The 17,782-nt window shown below is 41.2% G+C and overlaps 1 protein-coding gene across 10 annotated transcripts in view; it reads right to left on the bottom strand.

The window, feature by feature from the left end:
• Positions 1 to 5,165: 5,165 nt before the first annotated feature.
• Positions 5,166 to 17,782, bottom strand: part of clec16a (C-type lectin domain containing 16A) — a 46,197-nt gene continuing 33,580 nt past the window's right edge. For 6 of the 10 annotated variants that reach the window (XM_008291847.1, XM_008291850.1, XM_008291849.1 and 3 more), the window contains 5 exons: positions 14,482 to 14,633; positions 13,223 to 13,427; positions 11,976 to 12,146; positions 10,527 to 10,664; positions 5,166 to 8,213 (listed from right to left, as the gene is read on the bottom strand). In XM_008291847.1, the coding sequence (XP_008290069.1) occupies positions 7,636 to 8,213; positions 10,527 to 10,664; positions 11,976 to 12,146; positions 13,223 to 13,427; positions 14,482 to 14,633 (1,244 nt within the window). In that variant the 3' untranslated portion in view covers positions 5,166 to 7,635. The remainder of the gene's footprint in view (positions 8,214 to 10,526; positions 10,665 to 11,975; positions 12,147 to 13,222; positions 13,428 to 14,481; positions 14,634 to 17,782) is intronic. The other 4 variants (XM_008291852.1, XM_008291855.1, XM_008291851.1 and 1 more) reach the window with 3 other exon arrangements.

Here is a 17,782-nt window from a genome sequence, read left to right as displayed (position 1 = left end):
CAGATGTCACATCTGGTGTGATTGAAGGATACGCACTATGTTGATGTCTTGTTTGTAACTTTCTTTAGTCTCTGCTGGTTTGTATGTTAATGATGAGCTTTAAGGGTCAGACAGTCCCTTGACACGCACGTTTTTAATCGGTAAAACAAGACAGTGCGTGTTACGAAATCCGAATGTGTGGGAACTGCAGTCGAGATGGGGTCAGACAAGAAAAGCATCAGAAGTTTCTCTAATTTTGCAGTTTCATGACATTTGCGAGAGTATGTGTCAATTTCTTTTGACACAATGTAGAGTACATTTCATTTCTAATCTGACGCTGTAACCTTAAGCCGCCTCCAATTCCTTCCTCATATCTAACCAAAACCTCCAACGCTGAAACCAAACCTTACCATAAGGCTTTGTGATCTTCTGGGGATTTTTTTGAAACTCTCTTGGGTCTAGACGAATGTAGACACACACACACACACACACACACACAGACAAACAAACACACAGAAGCATGAGTCATACCGAATATAATACTGACAAGTTTGATTCAAGTAAAGCCTGACGAGTTTGAGGATATAATTATCTCAGCTTGAGGAAGAAGCTGAGCAGAGGTGGAAACATACAGCGACGCACAGTGGAACATGAGTCAGTGATATACACACTATGACTTAATTCATCTCTGGCTTATCAATTTTTTGACATTAAGAGGAGATATTCAAACACAAAGTGTGTCTATGCGGGTGTTCTTGTGGGTCTGAGGGAGGCTGATGAGTGAATCACATGTAGCAGTTTCACTCAAAGTCTCTCGGTTTTCAGGACATTCCTGAGTATTTTGAGAAGTGAAAGGTGAAGTGAGGTGTTCTGCGTCTTATCAGCTGATTTCTGTGGAATCCTCCACTTGGAGTTTTCTGTCCTTTATTGACAGACACTTCTACAGAAATAAATTAAAAACCGACACCTGACGACAAAAAAAAAAAAAAAGTTGCTCATGACGAGGCTGATGACAAAGCGAGAAACAGAAATGCTCTTTTGACATTTAATGTTTAGTCTGTTCTCAGCTTCGTGACTTTGGTTTACGTTTATTTAGAGTGTTCAGACGTTATCAGAAGTGACCAGGATGTTAGCTCAGAGCTTATCTTGGACAATAATAACAAAAGATTAAGAGTTACTTAAAGAGTTATCAATTCCCTGAATAGTCTTTCGTCATCCTTTGTTCCTTTTTAACTTCTTGTTAGTGGGACATCCCAGATTGCTCAGTATGATGACGACCAGTTTTCTGGAAACTGTGCAGTAACATGGGAGAAGAAGAATTGGTTTTGGCACTGACTTTTCCCAAAGAAGTGTCGGTGTGGATGCAGTCGTGACTAAATCACATCTCAAAGAATCCCCCAACTTCCACAGCAAGCTGTTCCGTGAAACTGAAAGATATCCACACACATTATGTCTTTTCTCAGAAGACTAGGACAGCATTTTGAGAATAACACTCAGTGTATTTGCTTCCTAAGAAGGGCCAGTTGCAGTTAAACAGTGAGTGAAATACCCGAGAAGTATCTGAGCAGAAGTTACGGTCAAACCCTCTAGAGTCTCTTAGAACCGTGGTTGTCTTTTCCTGGGCACTCGTGAATTCTACTTTACACCTTTCCTTGATGTCTTGATTTTTTCTGTTGAAGTCAAGCAAGAGTGCTGAGGAAAAGACATATGACCTGATTTGCATAAAACCTGACTTAAGCTGACTGAAGTAGCCGCAGAATGCAGAACTAGTGCATCCTTGACTGGAGAACAGTCTATATTTACAGTTTTTCTCAGTTGCTTTGTTGCATTTCTCAGATCAGAATTGAAATTCTCAAAACTACTTGTTCAGTCTTCACATCATTGTGTCACTTGTGCACATCAAAAAAGCACTTTCTTATTTCTTTGAACAAGTTCTAAATGCTTTGGTGCATCCATGCAAATGATTATGTACAATTCTCTGCTGTTTCCTACATTATCAATTGCTTATGTCATGTTGATCAAAATGTATTATAATGGGGCTCTGTTGAATAGTGACACAAACTGTAGTTTTATGATTATTTGAGGGGAAAAAGTAGTGGTATAAACACCAAATATGTGGTCATTTTATCACGATAAAGTATGTTTAAAATTGTGCTCCGACGATTTCGGAGATGTGAGTGTCCCAGTTTGACTGCTGTGTCAGCGCTCACAGTAGCCGCCGAGAGCCGCCTGATGTCAGCAAGACTTTCTGAAGTCTGCCGCTGGCTCTGACAGCTCTGTAGCGGTTAAACAGGGATATACATAGTTCAGCGGTCACACTTTGTCCTCACAGTGTCATCTGTTTATTGCTCACAATCGATTTAAAAGAAGTTAATGTTGGAACTTTATATTTTTATTTAGTGTTGTACTGATCACTGCCTCAGTACGTCTGAATTATTCTCCTGCTTTCATTACCTGTAGTACAGCCTTGTTCTATTCTTATGACTGCTACTGTGCATTAAAAATAACATTTAAGCAATGTTTTAGTGGAGGGCCAGCTGGATGAGCGTCCTCCTGAAAGATGAATTGTCTGATATGAATTGCTAAGGCCACAATTACATTTTCCTCCAACATCTGACCTGTTGATCAGACACTGCTGTCAACAAATTAACGGCTTAAATAATGATTGTATAACGACCTTAGAAACCTCAACATGTATACATGCAGAGCTGTGTTCTAGTATTTCATTTAATTTCGTTGTTTTTCACGGTAAAGATAATCAGAGTGGATGAGCCGAGGTGGTGACGTCATCGAGTACGCTGCTGTCCCAATTGCACATAAATGGCGATGCGTTCTCCCGGACTCGCTAGACCGTACTCGCTAGTCTGTACTCGCGAGTACGGACTTGCGAGAATGCAAGTATGGACTTGCGTACTTGAGTATTGAGAAGCGGCTTCAGTCTGTAGCCTACAGTGAGTGACTGTGACCATTTAAGATTCAAAAGAAAGACTTGGTTCTGTGTTGAGGTTAGGACATTGGTCTTCCAGGACCTTCAAAGCTCACTAATTAAACATTTTATATCTGGCTTTGCTAACTTATGTGGAAAAACGAAGGACAAGCTGGGAGTTATGCCAAACTTCCTGAAGTCTATGCTGGGCGACAGGTGACGACAAGACCTACACTTATGTTTATTTCTTGTGTGTTTATTGTTGTTTTTATTCATCTCTTAATATTGTTTCGGTGGGGAACAAGTACGCAAAGCATTTTGCTGCGCATTATACCGTGTATGACTGTGTTTGTGACCAATAAAGACCTTGAACCTTGAAACTTATAAGCAGGTTGTTTCCCCTCTGGTTCCAGTCCTTGTTTTAAACTAAGCCAGTTTGCTGCCAGTTAATATAAATGTTGCTACTGAGGTCTCTAAATATGTTCTAATTGTCCATCCATCCATCCATCCACCCATCCATCCATCTCTGCACATCTGGGGCTCTTCTCACAGTGGCTGCAGGCTCAGTGGGTAGCTCTAACTCTTCCCAGTCATGCTTTCCAGCTGCACCTTGTGAATCCTAAGGTGTTCCCAGCTCAGTTGGGATCTATAAACCCCCTGTTAAGGTCTAGCCAGGGGTCTCTTCCTGGTTGGGGGTAAAAACCTCCAAGAAGGCCTCCAGGAGACATCCGAATCAAATGTGTAAAGCACTTCAGCTGGATCCTTTCAACATGAAGGAGCAGTGACTCTTCTCTGGATTCTCCCCACTCCTCACTAACGCTGAACCCAGCCGCCCTCCGAGGAAACCACCATCGGCCTCTTGTATCCGCGACCTCATTCTTTCACTATTTAGAGCTCATGTCAATAGGTGAGGGTTGGAACATAGATCAACTGATAAACCGAGAGTTCAGCTCCCCTTCCTCACAATGAAGTTCAACAAGATCTGGAGACGCTTAAACTCCATCGTTCACTCCTGACGCAGAGGGAGCAATCGACTGGTATCAGGCCTCAGAGTTGAAGATGCTGACTCACATCCTGGCCAGTTCACACTCGCAACACACCCCAAGTATGAATGGAAGGTCAGGGCATGATGAAACCACCAGAAACACATCAGCCGCAAAAAGCAAAGACTAAAGCTCGTAGACCGGACATCCTTCTTGACCCTGGCTGTCTTTTGATACAGGAAATAGGGATGTTAGAATTGTGATTCATATTAAACAGATTTCCAATAAAACTGGAAAGCCCCAGACCTTTGTACATTGACCTCACAATGTGCCATCTATTATGTTCTTAAAAGTATTTTTTTAAGCATTGCTGAGAAAACCCTGTTTAGTTTTTAAAAACAACTTGACACTCAGCGGCATGGTGGCAAACGCATCTGCAAGAGCAAATCTTCAAATCTGTCTGACATCTGAACTTCGATTACTGCCGTGACGGCGGTTTAGCGCATCGAAAACACACACGCATACATACACAGAGTATTGCTGCAGTACCAGGAACCAATTCACGTTTACGCACACACAAGCCGACTTCCCTGAAGAGAGGAACCGCGATAAAAGTGACACGTACAGACCACAAGCTGGCTAGGGGCTCCTGCAACCGCCGCAGGAGCATAACACAAAGGCAGCGTCATAATCGTCAAGCAGGACCTTTTACACATGCGTGCAAGTCAGATTAGGAGCAAAAGCATCGTTTAATCTTTTCATTTTCAAACACAACTTCACACGTGCTTGTAGAACTGTAGAGAAGGTTTTCCTTTACAGAAAGAGCAGATCTTTGTGGTGTAGTTGTTTGTTTCTATCCAACGATTCATCACAGCTTTTAGACGACTAAAACTTCAAGATTCTACATTTTAAAACACTGATTATAAAGAAATGCTGGTTTAAATTTCCATTTTTACTAGTTAAACCAATGGAAATCATTATCAGCCTCACTAATTCTCCAGTTGTAGCGGTGAAACACGTCACACCTCAGTTGAAGCCTTCACATTTAGTAATGTCGTATAAAACGGTGTTTGAGTTCCTGGGATTGGCAGTTCTTTTAATATATGTTGTGGTTTTCCTGTTCGAACACGGAGGAGAATCTCCTTCACTGTTACTATCACAGTGATTCTGTGAAGAAGGGAAAAAAGAAAGAAAAAAAACATGCAAGAGGCACACTGAGCACGATCCTTCCACACTTTGTAATCTTCAAATGCAATAAGAAATCTCATGCTGTAGAGTCACTGTTGTTAAGTAGAATAATTTATTGCAGTTCTTTATTTATTCCTCTGTTTCGGTTCATTAACAATAATTACAGATTTAAAAGCTCAGAGCATTTACAGAGCATACAAACATATTACATACACACACACACACTACAATCAGAGACTTAATAATGGAAGCTTGTCGTGGCACGTTTTCGTCGAGGTTGCCGGCGGTTGCAGGCGACTCTAGAAAGTGTGCCGAGCCTCTTCAGCATGTCAGTGATCATCACTATCATTCTGTTGCTATTTACAGTAACGAGATGGAAATACTAAGAGACAGACTCCAAAAAAAAAAAAAAAAGAGTATTGCTCTGAATTTCTCATTTAGAAACTTGTTGAGGACTGTACAGAGTTAAAAAATAAGAATGATCGAGCGTTAAGACTTCAGCTGTGTGATGATGGCACAGAAAGAAGAAGAAGAAAAAAAAAAAGAGGGCTGGAAAGCAAAGGCAGGAGGAGGAGAAACAGATTTAAAAAGGAAGAGGAGATAGCTAAATGGAAATCCGAGTGTGCTTTGTTCCAAAAAATGTACAAATCAAGACGTGAATTAAGGTTAAAATACACCGCTCCCGTTCAAATGGATCAAACACTGCTGTTAGGAGAGAGGTCGTCCGTTACATTCGTCTCTCCCCTCATTGGTTAGCTCTTAAGATTATTGCAGTAGTAAAGCTTCATTCATCTGATTAAAGGAGGGGGGCAAAGAGAGGTTTGCCCCTCGACACTGACCTGCGTCTGGGTTCCGAGAAACAGAAAGAAATGAAAATGTTTTCCGTCTTACTTGGAGCTATTTGAGTATTTCCAGGTTTTAAACACAACTGTGGGGTGACGAAACAATCAAAACACTGAGGTTTGTGTGTTTTTGGGATAATTAGTTTACCTTGTAATTTCTATTTCTTAGGGAATCAGGATTTTATAGTTTGCCAGTAGCTGGAATTTTATTTTTTTTTTAAATAGTTTTTCGGCATTTTGTTTTTCATATTATAGAAAACATGCTTAGTGAGGTGCTAAACAAAACTGAGCTTATGTCAGCGTCTCAGGGGCAACCGGCGGATACATTCAACCCAAGTGTTGCTCTGCTCGTGTGCAGACCTGAAGATGCAAATGAAGATTCTGATGTTTTCTCATGAATCCTGACACACCTGACAAGACTAGCACACTGACTAATATACTGTAGAAGTCTTTGAACCTCACACAAAATCAACTTTTTACTTATTCTTCTAAATATACCAAACGATACTTAAGATTTTTAATTAGTAACCTGTGTCGCTATAGACTGAAAGAACAAATGAATAAATCACAGCATGAACTGACCACTCGGTGAAGAACTATTATGCATAAGTACTACGTCACTCATTCAGCAGCATTCCCTCCGGTAATATGTTTCACATCCGCTCTTTTGTTAGTCATGCTGCTGATTGTTGATTCGCTCGGTGAATGAGAACAGATTGCGGTTGTCTAATCCCTACAGGCCTTAAACTATGCACTTAGAGAGAACCAGCGTTGTAAAATGAATGAAGAAGAAAAAACAACTCACTGAAGTCAAAGGTTCTGTTGCATATTTTAAAAAATGCTTTGTTACAAACCACTCAAGCGACTTCTTGTTCCAACTTTCCTCAAATGCCAAAAAGCCGCCTTCACCCCAACGTCCAAATGTTTGCTAGCAAGTTTAAAAAAAAGATGAGGTGAGAGCTACGACGTCAAATTAATGTTTACAGTTTAAGACCTGCTCCCTCCTTGCTTATGCTGTGGATTCGTTCACAAATTTTCCAACAAGTAAACGGGAAATAATTAGATGATTACTTTACATGTGGAACAATAAGAACTAAAGTAAGTGAAGAAAAACACCCACCTGCCCAACGGAAGCTTAAAGTGGCAGAAAACTGCCAACAGATCTGACATGCGACGGTGACAAGGCGAGTGCAACTGACTGCGTGTGTGCTGCATGTATACCATGAGTGTGTTTAGCATAGTAGTGATCACCGCTGCAAAACAGGAGCAGGGATCTGCTGTGTGGACATAAGACACAAAAATAGTTCTTTGAAAAGTGTTTTGAACAGCTCACAGCAGTAGCATGTTGGCGTGTGTGTGTTTAAGCTGATACACAATCGATTGGAACGTTTAAAAAAACATTGCTGGTTGCGTGTCTCGACACACGCGGGCTGAAAACACGACCCGACACATTTGAATGCACAGAAAGCCAAATGTGCTTTGAGTTCCGCTCGAGTTCGACCGGCGTCTGGTTTTTTTTTTTTTCCTCTCTCTTTCCGAATCTTTCTTCATGTGCAAACACAAATTGTTGAGATGCCTCCGAAAGCCTCTTAGACTATTCACATCACACACTACATGGAAATATTCTGCAGCCAAGCTGGATAGGTCTTCTATCGCACTTCACTGTCCTCGGTGTGTGAGGGAGACAAGTGCATGAATTTGAATGTGTGCGTGTTGCCTAATCCAGCTCAGGTGAGTCTGGTGTTTCACTCTCTATGTCTGCGTCTTCCGTCTTCTCTCCAGACTCCGGAGCTGTCGCTTCGTCTGTTTCTTGCTGCAGGTCTGTGTCGGCCTCCTGAGGTGCGACTTCGTCTTCTACTCCCTCTGGAGCCTCATCAGTAGGCGTGACCAGCTCGGTCGTCTCAGTGGTTTCCTCTTTTACTGTTGCATCTGTCTCCGTCTCGTCCATCGGCGATCCGTCTTCGTCTCTCAGCTCCTCTTCCTCTCTTCTTCCGTCGTCCTCCTCCTCCTCTGCAATGGAGGCGTCCGGTCCCTGCAGGGAGCTGATCCCAGGGACGTGGCCGGTGCACGGGTGCAGGTGCGGCGAGTCAGCGGGAGGCAGCAGCGTCAGCGACTCCACGCTGAGGGTGTCTGCGTTGCTGTCGGTGAGGAGGGAGATGGTGGGCTGGGAGGCCGGGGTGAGGCTCGGGGCCAGGGCCGGGGCTGAAGGAGTAGAGGACACGAGTGTTACTTCTCCTCCTTCACCTTCTCCGCCTGACGACGAGGGCGGGGTGTGCTCCAGAAACGTACCATCATCTAGAGAAAGGTAGAGGAGAGAGTGAAGCAGGGGAACTCCAAGGATTCCCACTGTGGCAAGAAATGTGGTTTTTCTGGAATATGGTTTTCGAAAAGTAGTTTTTCTATATTTCTGCTGTGCTAGAGAAGATCTGAAGAGATGGTTCTCTTTAAATGTAAAGTGATAAAACAAAAAGATACCATCATATGAAGTTAAAGTGGGGAAAAAGTTTAACAAATGTGCAAAAACTTGTGCAGAAACTTTAAAGGAGAACTCTGGTTTATTTCATTTTGGCATATCTCCTGTTAAAGTGGCTACTGTGGCTCTAAGCGTCGGGCAGACTTTGCACTCTTTTGTGTTTGCTTTCAGTCAGTCCAACACTGTTCACGTGCTGTTACGTGTGACTCTTCATTTCACTGAAGCCTGACAACAGAGGTGAAGAAAACTAATTGAGCAGATCCACAATGTCCACATTAAAGGGAAACATGCCCAGTTGAAACAAACTGGAATTCTCTTCAAACTTGAGAAGCTCCCTCACCTAGAACACAATACATAAACAACGGGGACCTAAAACCCCTGGAGATTTGTCACCAACAGGAGAACTTCATATGGTTTCAACAGAAGCATGTGCTGCAAATACATGTGAAGAAACAGGAACACTGACAATACAGTAACTGAGAACAGTGTGTTCACCAAGTGCCACTGTTTGCTTTCATTGTTTACAGTGTACAAAAGAAGCTGATCCCTTATGACAAGCTTAAGTCTGTCAATAGAGCACAAAGGACTCTTGGCAAAAAGAAAGAGGGACAGGGTGGAAACACTGTTCAAGAGAAGCAGCAGGAGTCCTACTAGTGTAACAGTACAAACTATCTACTACTTTGTAAACGACTACGTAGTGTACTTACATTGTAAGAGTGTGAGGGGACGGTTTTGAAAAGAAAAATAAAAAGAAGCTATTTTATAATAATCACCGTCAAATCAGACTGAGGGGGCAGACAAGATGGAACTAAAAGGAAAACATAAAATCATCCAGACCTTTAACTCGCCTGACAAGATTTTGAAACAAAAAAAATGCTCTGCAAACCGGAAAAGCAGAATACAGCTTTTTCCGATTTGCTGTTTTTTAATCCATTCACGTGTTTATGTGTGTGCTTTCAATAACAGAACCTTAACGGATAAAGTGATTGAGATAAAACACACTTGGGAGCTTTCTAAGCAAAGCTGTGACTAACAAGACAACTTCCACACAGCATTCAATCACATATTTATATATTTATGTACAGAATTAAATGGTCAAATTCTATTTAATCAACCCAATCAGACAGAGTACCCAACCTTTCTAAATTCTTAGCCCTCCTAATGTAACTATGACCTGCTCTGATATTCAATTCACTCTCACTTTTTTTTTTTTTTGCTGCCCTGTTGACCCTCGACCAACCTTCCTAATTTTTTATTGCTCAGTACTCTGGCTGCCAGTTGACTTTCCCCCGCAGGTTTGTTTTGGTCACTTTACATTTTGCTCTATTTGTGTTTTGCAGTTGCCTGCTAACAATGCAGTAACCTGCTGATGTCTCCATGCGCTCGTTCACACTCACACGTATGACAGTGTCTCTCAGGAGGCACATCAGGAAAGTGGTTAAACGTGGCAAGCATTTTAGGATAAGCAGGATTTTAGCAGCTAAAACCAAAGTAACAGTAACTTTGTGGGCATTTTAAGAAAAGCTTGCTTGGTGTACCACCCTAAATAATCTGCTGCAGGAATCTACTGAGGGGCAGTGCAGCCCTGCAACCAGTTTAACGGGTACTTTGAGGTGAACGCTGTGTCTATTGTGTAAATAGGCATTAACAACAAATAACATCAACATTTCGAGCACAGCGTCTCCTGTCTATACGTTGTTTGTATGAGAATGTGTCTCATACAAACAACGTATAGACAGGAGATGAAATGTTAACACTTAATATGTGTGCACTGCAGTCACAGGAGTACATGGCAGTGAACAGCTGTGGTTTTGGTGGGTTGTGTATATTCAGTATATGTATATACCAGAGTTCTACACAAGACTCTAAATGTGCAAAGTAGCCGTGGGTGTTCTTTATAGAGCAGATTTACTTTCATGATAATGAGCACAGTGTTGCTCTGTCACAGGTTGTTTTCATGTCTCGGTGCAATTTACATTTCTAAAATTTAGGATTAACATTTTAGTCCAGAATCTGCATGTTATTAGTACAGTATGTGCTTCTTTACATATATTTCTGCAGTAACTACGGTGTGCTGTTTACGCGTGAGAGAGTGTGTGTGTGTGTGTGTGTGTGTGTGTGTGTGTGTGTGCTACCTGTAGGGCTCTGAGCTGATATAGTGCTCGCAGTTACAGAGTCACACCTTCCTGTGCTCCCACTCCCACTGGAGGGAGGCGAGGGGGAGGAGAGGGGTGAGGGACTGTGCTGTGGCACACAGTGAGCCACCGCAAAACCTGGGGACGGTGCAACAAAGACACACACACACACACACACACACATAAACACACTGGATGTGTTACTGCTGCTGGAATACTGTCTGACGTGACGGCTTGTGACATAACGTTTTGGGCTGTTGTGTGAAGAGGTAAAGACAAACCTGGCAGCAAATGCATATCAAAAAAACTGTGTAAAAGAAGAAAAAAAAAAAAGCTTCAACTTAAACACATGAAAAAATGTAAATATGATTGTGGCATGTGCAACATTCGGGAGTGTTCCTGTGTTGATTTTAGGAAGAACTTGATTTTAACTTCGTCTGCACAGCACATTACTATAATTGGATTTAATTTAAGCAAGAAATGATTTTGCGTGTGCTTCCTAAATGACTGTGGCGTATCTAGATGTTATTTTGCATAATTTAGTCTTTGAGTTTTGTGATATCGTTGCACGTGAGGCTTCCCTTTGATGACTCTTTCATGTGGACTCTTGCTGATTACTTTGCCCTTCTGTCCAGCAGATGTGCAGTTTGGTCTGAAAGTTTTCTTCCAGCTCTTGTCTTGATTTCCACAGTTTCCTGAACTTGACACTTTCACATAACATTTTGGATGTAGGCTCCTTTTCAGATCTCTGGTCGGTGGGTGTTACCACAAGGTTTGAAAAGTGAGAATGTTTGTCGAGCTCTGCAACCGACGTTCTTGACCTGCTTTATGTCTCCTAATGAGTCATTTAAGGCCTAAGAAGTTTGAGGTACTTTATATATTTCAATATCTGTCAGCTGCAGGGGATGTATTTATTTCTTTTCACTTCAGTAACCAAATAAATGTCTAGTTTTCCCAAAGATGACCAACAGACTGTGAACATGTATGTGCTTTAAAATGATGAGTCTTTCTCAGAACCTGCAGGTACAGAAACATAAACCAGGGAAAGAGATATGGAGAGATATGGCAGGAACAGAGATGGTGCTGATGTGAACCTAATGGAAAACTGTAGAAAATGGCATTTCACATTAAAACACATTAATTCGGAAAGTGAAAGCAAAGTCAGGGAGGTTTTCAGCTGCATTCTGAGCAGATTTACCGACTGTTAAGCTAAAGATCAGATCACAAAACCATTTCCTCGGCTCAGATATTATCACCAGATGGTTTAAAGGTCAGTACAACTCAGCAAGAAATGCTTTTCTAAGAATCAAAGAAAAATGTCTTTTCTTTGTTCCTGAAATGCTCAGTGTGTATAAAGCCAAGAGTGGAGCTTACTGCCATTGTTTCATGACGTTTGTATCCACATACATGTCAAGATTATCTCTGAAGTCGTGTCTGTCTGTTTATTACCTGGTACTTTATCAACGGAGGCAAAAACCGATCTGTTTGCCGTTGGGTCATTGGGCGCCCGTCTCGACTGCTCGTAGAATCTAAATGGCAACCCGCTGGGCGAAGCGTTGGCTGTCTGACCAAAACCCAACACTTCTGTGGCACTGGGCTGCACAGGAAGGTCCAACAGAGCTGAACAGAGAGGAAGTGGAGTAAGGGGAGAGTGTAGCATCAACCTGTTTCATGTTACAGTCAAGGACTAAATTCTGGTTAAAATATTTTGGTTTTCACTATGATCATCTTTAGCAAGAAATGTTTTTGTTTGGGTGACAGTGAGAGAATTTGAAGCTGTTCTATGACCTCAGTGGATATCATGGAAGGGTCCACATCCTCCTAGTCTTTGCAGCATTGACAATATTTGTGTCATTAGATTTATGTTATTAGTTTTATGTGCAATTGGACCATCAGGAGGGAAAGTACATCTGAGTGATGGGTAAATCTACCACCTTTTGTGTTAATGCACACACAGAAGCACCATCTGCTTCAGCTTGTACATGATAAATACATACAGGAGCAGCTTCTTCTAGACATTCAGGCTTTTGACTGAGACCTTTTAAAATTACCTCGAAAAGAGGTAAAGATTATATCTAACTTTCCGATCTCCAACATTCATTTTGGCCAAAAAAAAAACAACCAAAAAACTGAACTGTGGTTTCCAGACACCATTTCTGTGAATCGTTATGGGTAGTAGACATGCACGGGGAAAAAAAAACAGAAATAAGACTGATACCTAAAGAGGAGGAAGTCACTTTTTTTAAATTTAAAAGAAAGACAGTGTGTAATTCAAGGAAATGACTGATGCTTCAATGCTCTTAATGAAGAGAGTAGTTTTCACTTCTGTTGGACAGTAGTTTCACTTATACTGAATTCAGTTACTGTAAATGTATTTGGACTTCGCTTTCTTATTGTGATTTTTTTTACGTAACGTTTATCCTTTTTTTTTTGAGAAAGTTACGATTTACAACACGTGAAATTAGTTTTTGTTATATTTTCAACGTCATGTACTTTTGTTTTTAAGCCTTCTTCGCTTCACTCATTACTTTCAGTTGAACAGCTTGTGCGTTTTCTTGTAAAACTGTACTGAGCAATTTCAAAGTCGCTTCTGAAACACTTGGAGCCGGTGAGTGAAGAAAGCCACTCTGCGCTTTCTATGCAAAAACGAAAGGGTCACTTTGAGAGAGGGCTTAAAAAGCTTTTTGCTTACTCACCTGCGATCCTCTGCATCTTCATGCGCCGTGCCTGGATGCGACCTTTGGCCAGCCTCTGCTTGGCGATGATGCAGCGGATGTGGTCGGCGAAGATGAAGTTGGCCTGCAGGATGGGCAGGGGCTTGGCGTGGGGGTTGGAGCTGGGTTTATGGATGACGATGTTTAACGCTCTGCTGTCGTCCTCAACGCCAGACACCTGCATGTCCTGGTGAAAGAGGGAGGCAGGAAAGACAACGACAGTTTCAAATGGGAAAGAAAAAGAACAGGAGAAAAAATTTAGGATTAAGTGGAATGAAAGATACAAATGGGTCTCAAGAGAGATGAGAAACAGATGTGGGACATGAACTTCACATTCACTAAGGTGAAAAGGAAAGAAAACATCTTATATAGACTCAAAACAGACAGGAAATACAGTGTAATGAAACCTACAAAACATCATGGTGACAATAACATGCGGTATATTATTTTCTTTTTCAGAAATGTTCAGAATAGAAAACTTAAATGCAACATCACTTTGTCCTCTTTATAGGATCATGCTGGCACTGCAGAATACACGGTAAACAGCACACAGTGTGACTAAGCACGCCTAGACTCAGCAAAACACCAAACAGTATGTTTGTGTGTCACTACAGGTGTTGGGAAAGACTCGTATTTCTCCAGTAAAAATGACCCAGCGAAGTCAGGAAACAATACATTCACATCCGTTAGAGAGAAAAACACTTTATAAGAATAAAAAGAGGAAGGACAACTTGTTGGCAGTGCGAAGTGGGGAAACTTAAGACGACAGGGAACTGGATTTTTAAAAAAGCCAATGACGTAGCTGCAAACAAATGATCTACTGAGTGAGTCACGGTGGAGAGGGAATAAGCTTTTTCTTTTTTTTTTTTTTTTTTTACCATCTTCTATAGTAGGATTATTAACAGCAGGGGGGCCTCATAAATCTTTTGTTTTTTTGACCACTCATTATTTTCTTTTTTTTTTGTAGCACGATGAGATGATATGATACGATATGGTATTACTTTATTGATCCCTTTTCAGAGATATTACTTTTGCAGTTACATCCTGTCCAAGAAACATAAAAAAGACAATGACCAATAACGGGGGGGGGCCGGGGGGGGGACTTTTGGGTTCGGCCGGCTTGGGCGGGGCCCTTATCATTAGAAGGAAAAGGAAAACATGAAGGGAAAACGAGGGGAAAAAAGGCAATTACCAAACTAGGCTCCTCACACACAGACAAGGAAACACCACTTTTCTCTTACTTGCAAGAGGCCGGCAAACTTGACGACACCCCACCCGAGACGTTTGGTTTCTGGTTCGACCAGACTCATCTGGTACACGTCTACAGCCAGGAACCTCTGGGCTTGGCCGCCATCTTTACTGACCACCATACAGGCTATAAGGTCACTGTTATCTAGAGAAAAAAACAAAAAACAGGGGAAAAAAAAGACAAACATGGGGTCAAATGTTTTGCTATGACATTTATAGAAAATTTTATATATACTTCAAAACCAAATTAATGAATAATTCGAAAGATAATGGGCAGTTTAATTAATATAAAAGCATGTTTATTAGTCTAATGAGTAAGTTTAGAACATTTCAAATACGCTGTTTGCATTACAAAAATAATGTAGCAAAACAGAGTCATGACAATATTAATTAAGGATATAATGTAGACATTCTACAAGAGTCAAATTATAATCGCAGGTGTCTCTTTAAGTCCTCCATTAAAACAATAAAACAAGAAGATTTCAGCTAACACAGCTTACAATGACTTCACACTTAAATGTCACACTAATCTACACAAACACAGACACAATTAATGAGGATTATTTCACTGGAGCATACTCGATAAAATGAGGACACCGTAGCTTTAAAAACCTACTTCTGTTTTATGCAACAAACGAAATCTGACTATACAGTGTGTCATCTTCTTAAGAAAAACCTTGGTGCACACTATAAATGGCAAAGATATCCTCCTTAAAAACAGACCAAAAAAAACCAAAAAACCTTCCTTCCTGAGAGCAAGCTGTAAAGTGCTACCCCCTGAAACATAAATGAGTTATAAAATGTTCTGTAACCGAGTCAAGTTATGTTTTATAATTTGGGCTTCATGTGGCTTTATTCTAGGAGGAGATGCATGCATAACACACACACACACTGGCAGACAATCAGTCAGACTGCTACTTGCACTTAAAAGGCCAGAGAAGGTGCTTTGCTCCCACATGTCTAGGAGGAGCATGAAGAAATGATAAGCAGCATCTTCACTTCAGTTTACCACAAAGTCTACAGCGAGGTTAACACGAAATGTGGAACTGATGACAGTCTGATTTGACACCACGAGTTTTGGTTTAAATATCACCCACTCTGACTGCTTTAAATGTTCAAATGTAACGTACAACACCACGGGTTGACGTACAACCCCTGATTAATTTCATACACATGTCCCTTCCTCTTTATAATATTCACATTTTTGGTTCCTTGAAGCTATTTTGACCAACCCACTTTTATGACTAAAGCTACACACGTGAAACCAATTGGATCTAAATGTAAACTTTCAGGGGTTTTGTCCGTTTATGTAGCCCCTACAACCACTAACAGCAGCGTGTTTTCTCACTATTTTTAATAGTTCCACTATTTTTGGTGTTTTCCTGAAGGCCAGACAGCTGCTGATGTACATGCGGCCTATGAAGAGATCAATGGGGGTTGCCAGTAACTCAAGTGTACCTACTGAGGGAGTGAAAGCAAAAAAGAAAAGCACCTGCAGCTGTTGAGGTAGTCCCTGACTTTCTATGGTACTGAAGGGAAGCCAACAGCCGAATGGTCAAAAAGATTAGGGGAAGTCCTACAGACTGAATACCCAGACAACATGGGGAAAAAACCATGCCATCCCCAATGTCTACTCAACTTCTACAGAAAGTGGTCAGCGTGCCTGCCCGGTCAAAAAGTATTCAAAAATGTGGGACATTTAATTTGCAAAGAGGTGACTCTGTCCGGTAGCTTTTTCAGGATTATCGAAACTGTGATGGTTTCAACCACCGAATCTGCTTTGACAGTACTTTCAAGCAGACAAACTGCAAGGAAACAAACTTCTATGAAAGAGTTTCGTTATTTGTGAGGTGCAGTATATTTCCATATATTAGTAACGTGTTTAAAGAGGGAATCGGCTCAGATGTGTGCTTACTGTATTTCATTTTTTTCTGACCTCGATGACAAGCTGAATAAAATAAGATGCCCTCTGTTCTCCCGAGTAACAAAACAAGCTATGACTAAAGCTGTTGAGTTCAAAAAAGCACCAGACGACAATGTAGCTCAACCGCCACACTTAACTGCCTGAATGTGTTTAACACTCCTGGTTCTGCAAAATTTCTGCTGAGCTATGAAGTGTCCCCAGGCTGCAAAAACACAACTACAGTTGACAACAGAGTGACTGTAATCGCTGGTGTGGTGAAAAACAAACCAAAAAAATCCCCAAAATATGTGGCTCCAGTTTTATAGTTTAGATTCATGCCTCTGATTGCTTGAGCACTTTAGCCGCAAGTGACAACCGCTCACGCTTGGATGTGTTAATTAAGAGTAAGTAACACATAAAATATGTGCTGCTGGATTATCCAAAATGAACATTTAAATAAATCCTTTGTAATGGACCTGCTACTAGAGGATGTGGTGAAATGGAGGGGGTGGCAGCCCATTGGTCAAAAAAAGGTGTTTGCGGGTGGAAGGTTGTGAGTTCAAATCCCCCTACGCATGAGGAAAAACCCTCCCTGTCTCCCACGATTACTCTGTAAGAGCGTGTTCTTAGTCAACCACCTCGCTTAAAAGTAAAACCAAAAAGGAAAGTCTTTTCAACCACACTTGGTTAGAATTAAATGCAAGATAGATGATCAGAATTACCAAACAGACTGATGATCTCATGATCTCTTTGAGTGACATAAAGCTGGAGTCACGCATGATGCGATAGCTCTTTAAGGCTATCTTAAACTAAAATCACACACTCTCTTTCGACTGGCATTTGGAATGATAACAGCCACAGTTTCAACCACTGAAATAAACATGAAACTTCAGGGAGATATTTGGTTTCAGTAGGTATTCATACATCTATTCACTGAGGGGTTTTTGGTTTTGGGATACACACTCGTCTCCAAAAAAAAAGAAGGCATTAAGAGAAACTAGGAAATTTCAAATAGCAACCATGACACATCTCCTGAAACCAGTGCAGCAACTAAGTGCACATTGTTGTATCAGTAGTTTGTTCCATTTATCAGGCCACCGGTTTACATCATTGATCGTTCGGCAAACGTGTTTCCAAAAAGTACAGAACCTGCAGCTGACTCAATACAGATGACATGATAACGTTTAAAGGCCACGGCTACCTAAATCTGCCAGAGATGGTCCACCCACCACTACCGAGTAAACAACCCTGTGGAATCTACCAGACTCTTTCCTTTGTTTATAATTCTAAGAAGTGGATTTAATGGTATACTGACACCTTTTTTTTTTTACACTTGAAATGATGACTAAATACAGTACACAACAAAACCGAGTACAACCTACTGCAGTATC

Source organism: Stegastes partitus, unplaced genomic scaffold, assembly GCF_000690725.1.
Source record: "Stegastes partitus isolate 25-593 unplaced genomic scaffold, Stegastes_partitus-1.0.2 Scaffold765, whole genome shotgun sequence".
In the NCBI taxonomy this organism is placed as follows: Eukaryota; Metazoa; Chordata; class Actinopteri; family Pomacentridae; genus Stegastes; species Stegastes partitus.
Note: the sequence above shows the minus strand (reverse complement) of the source record. Positions and strands in the feature narration are given on the sequence as shown.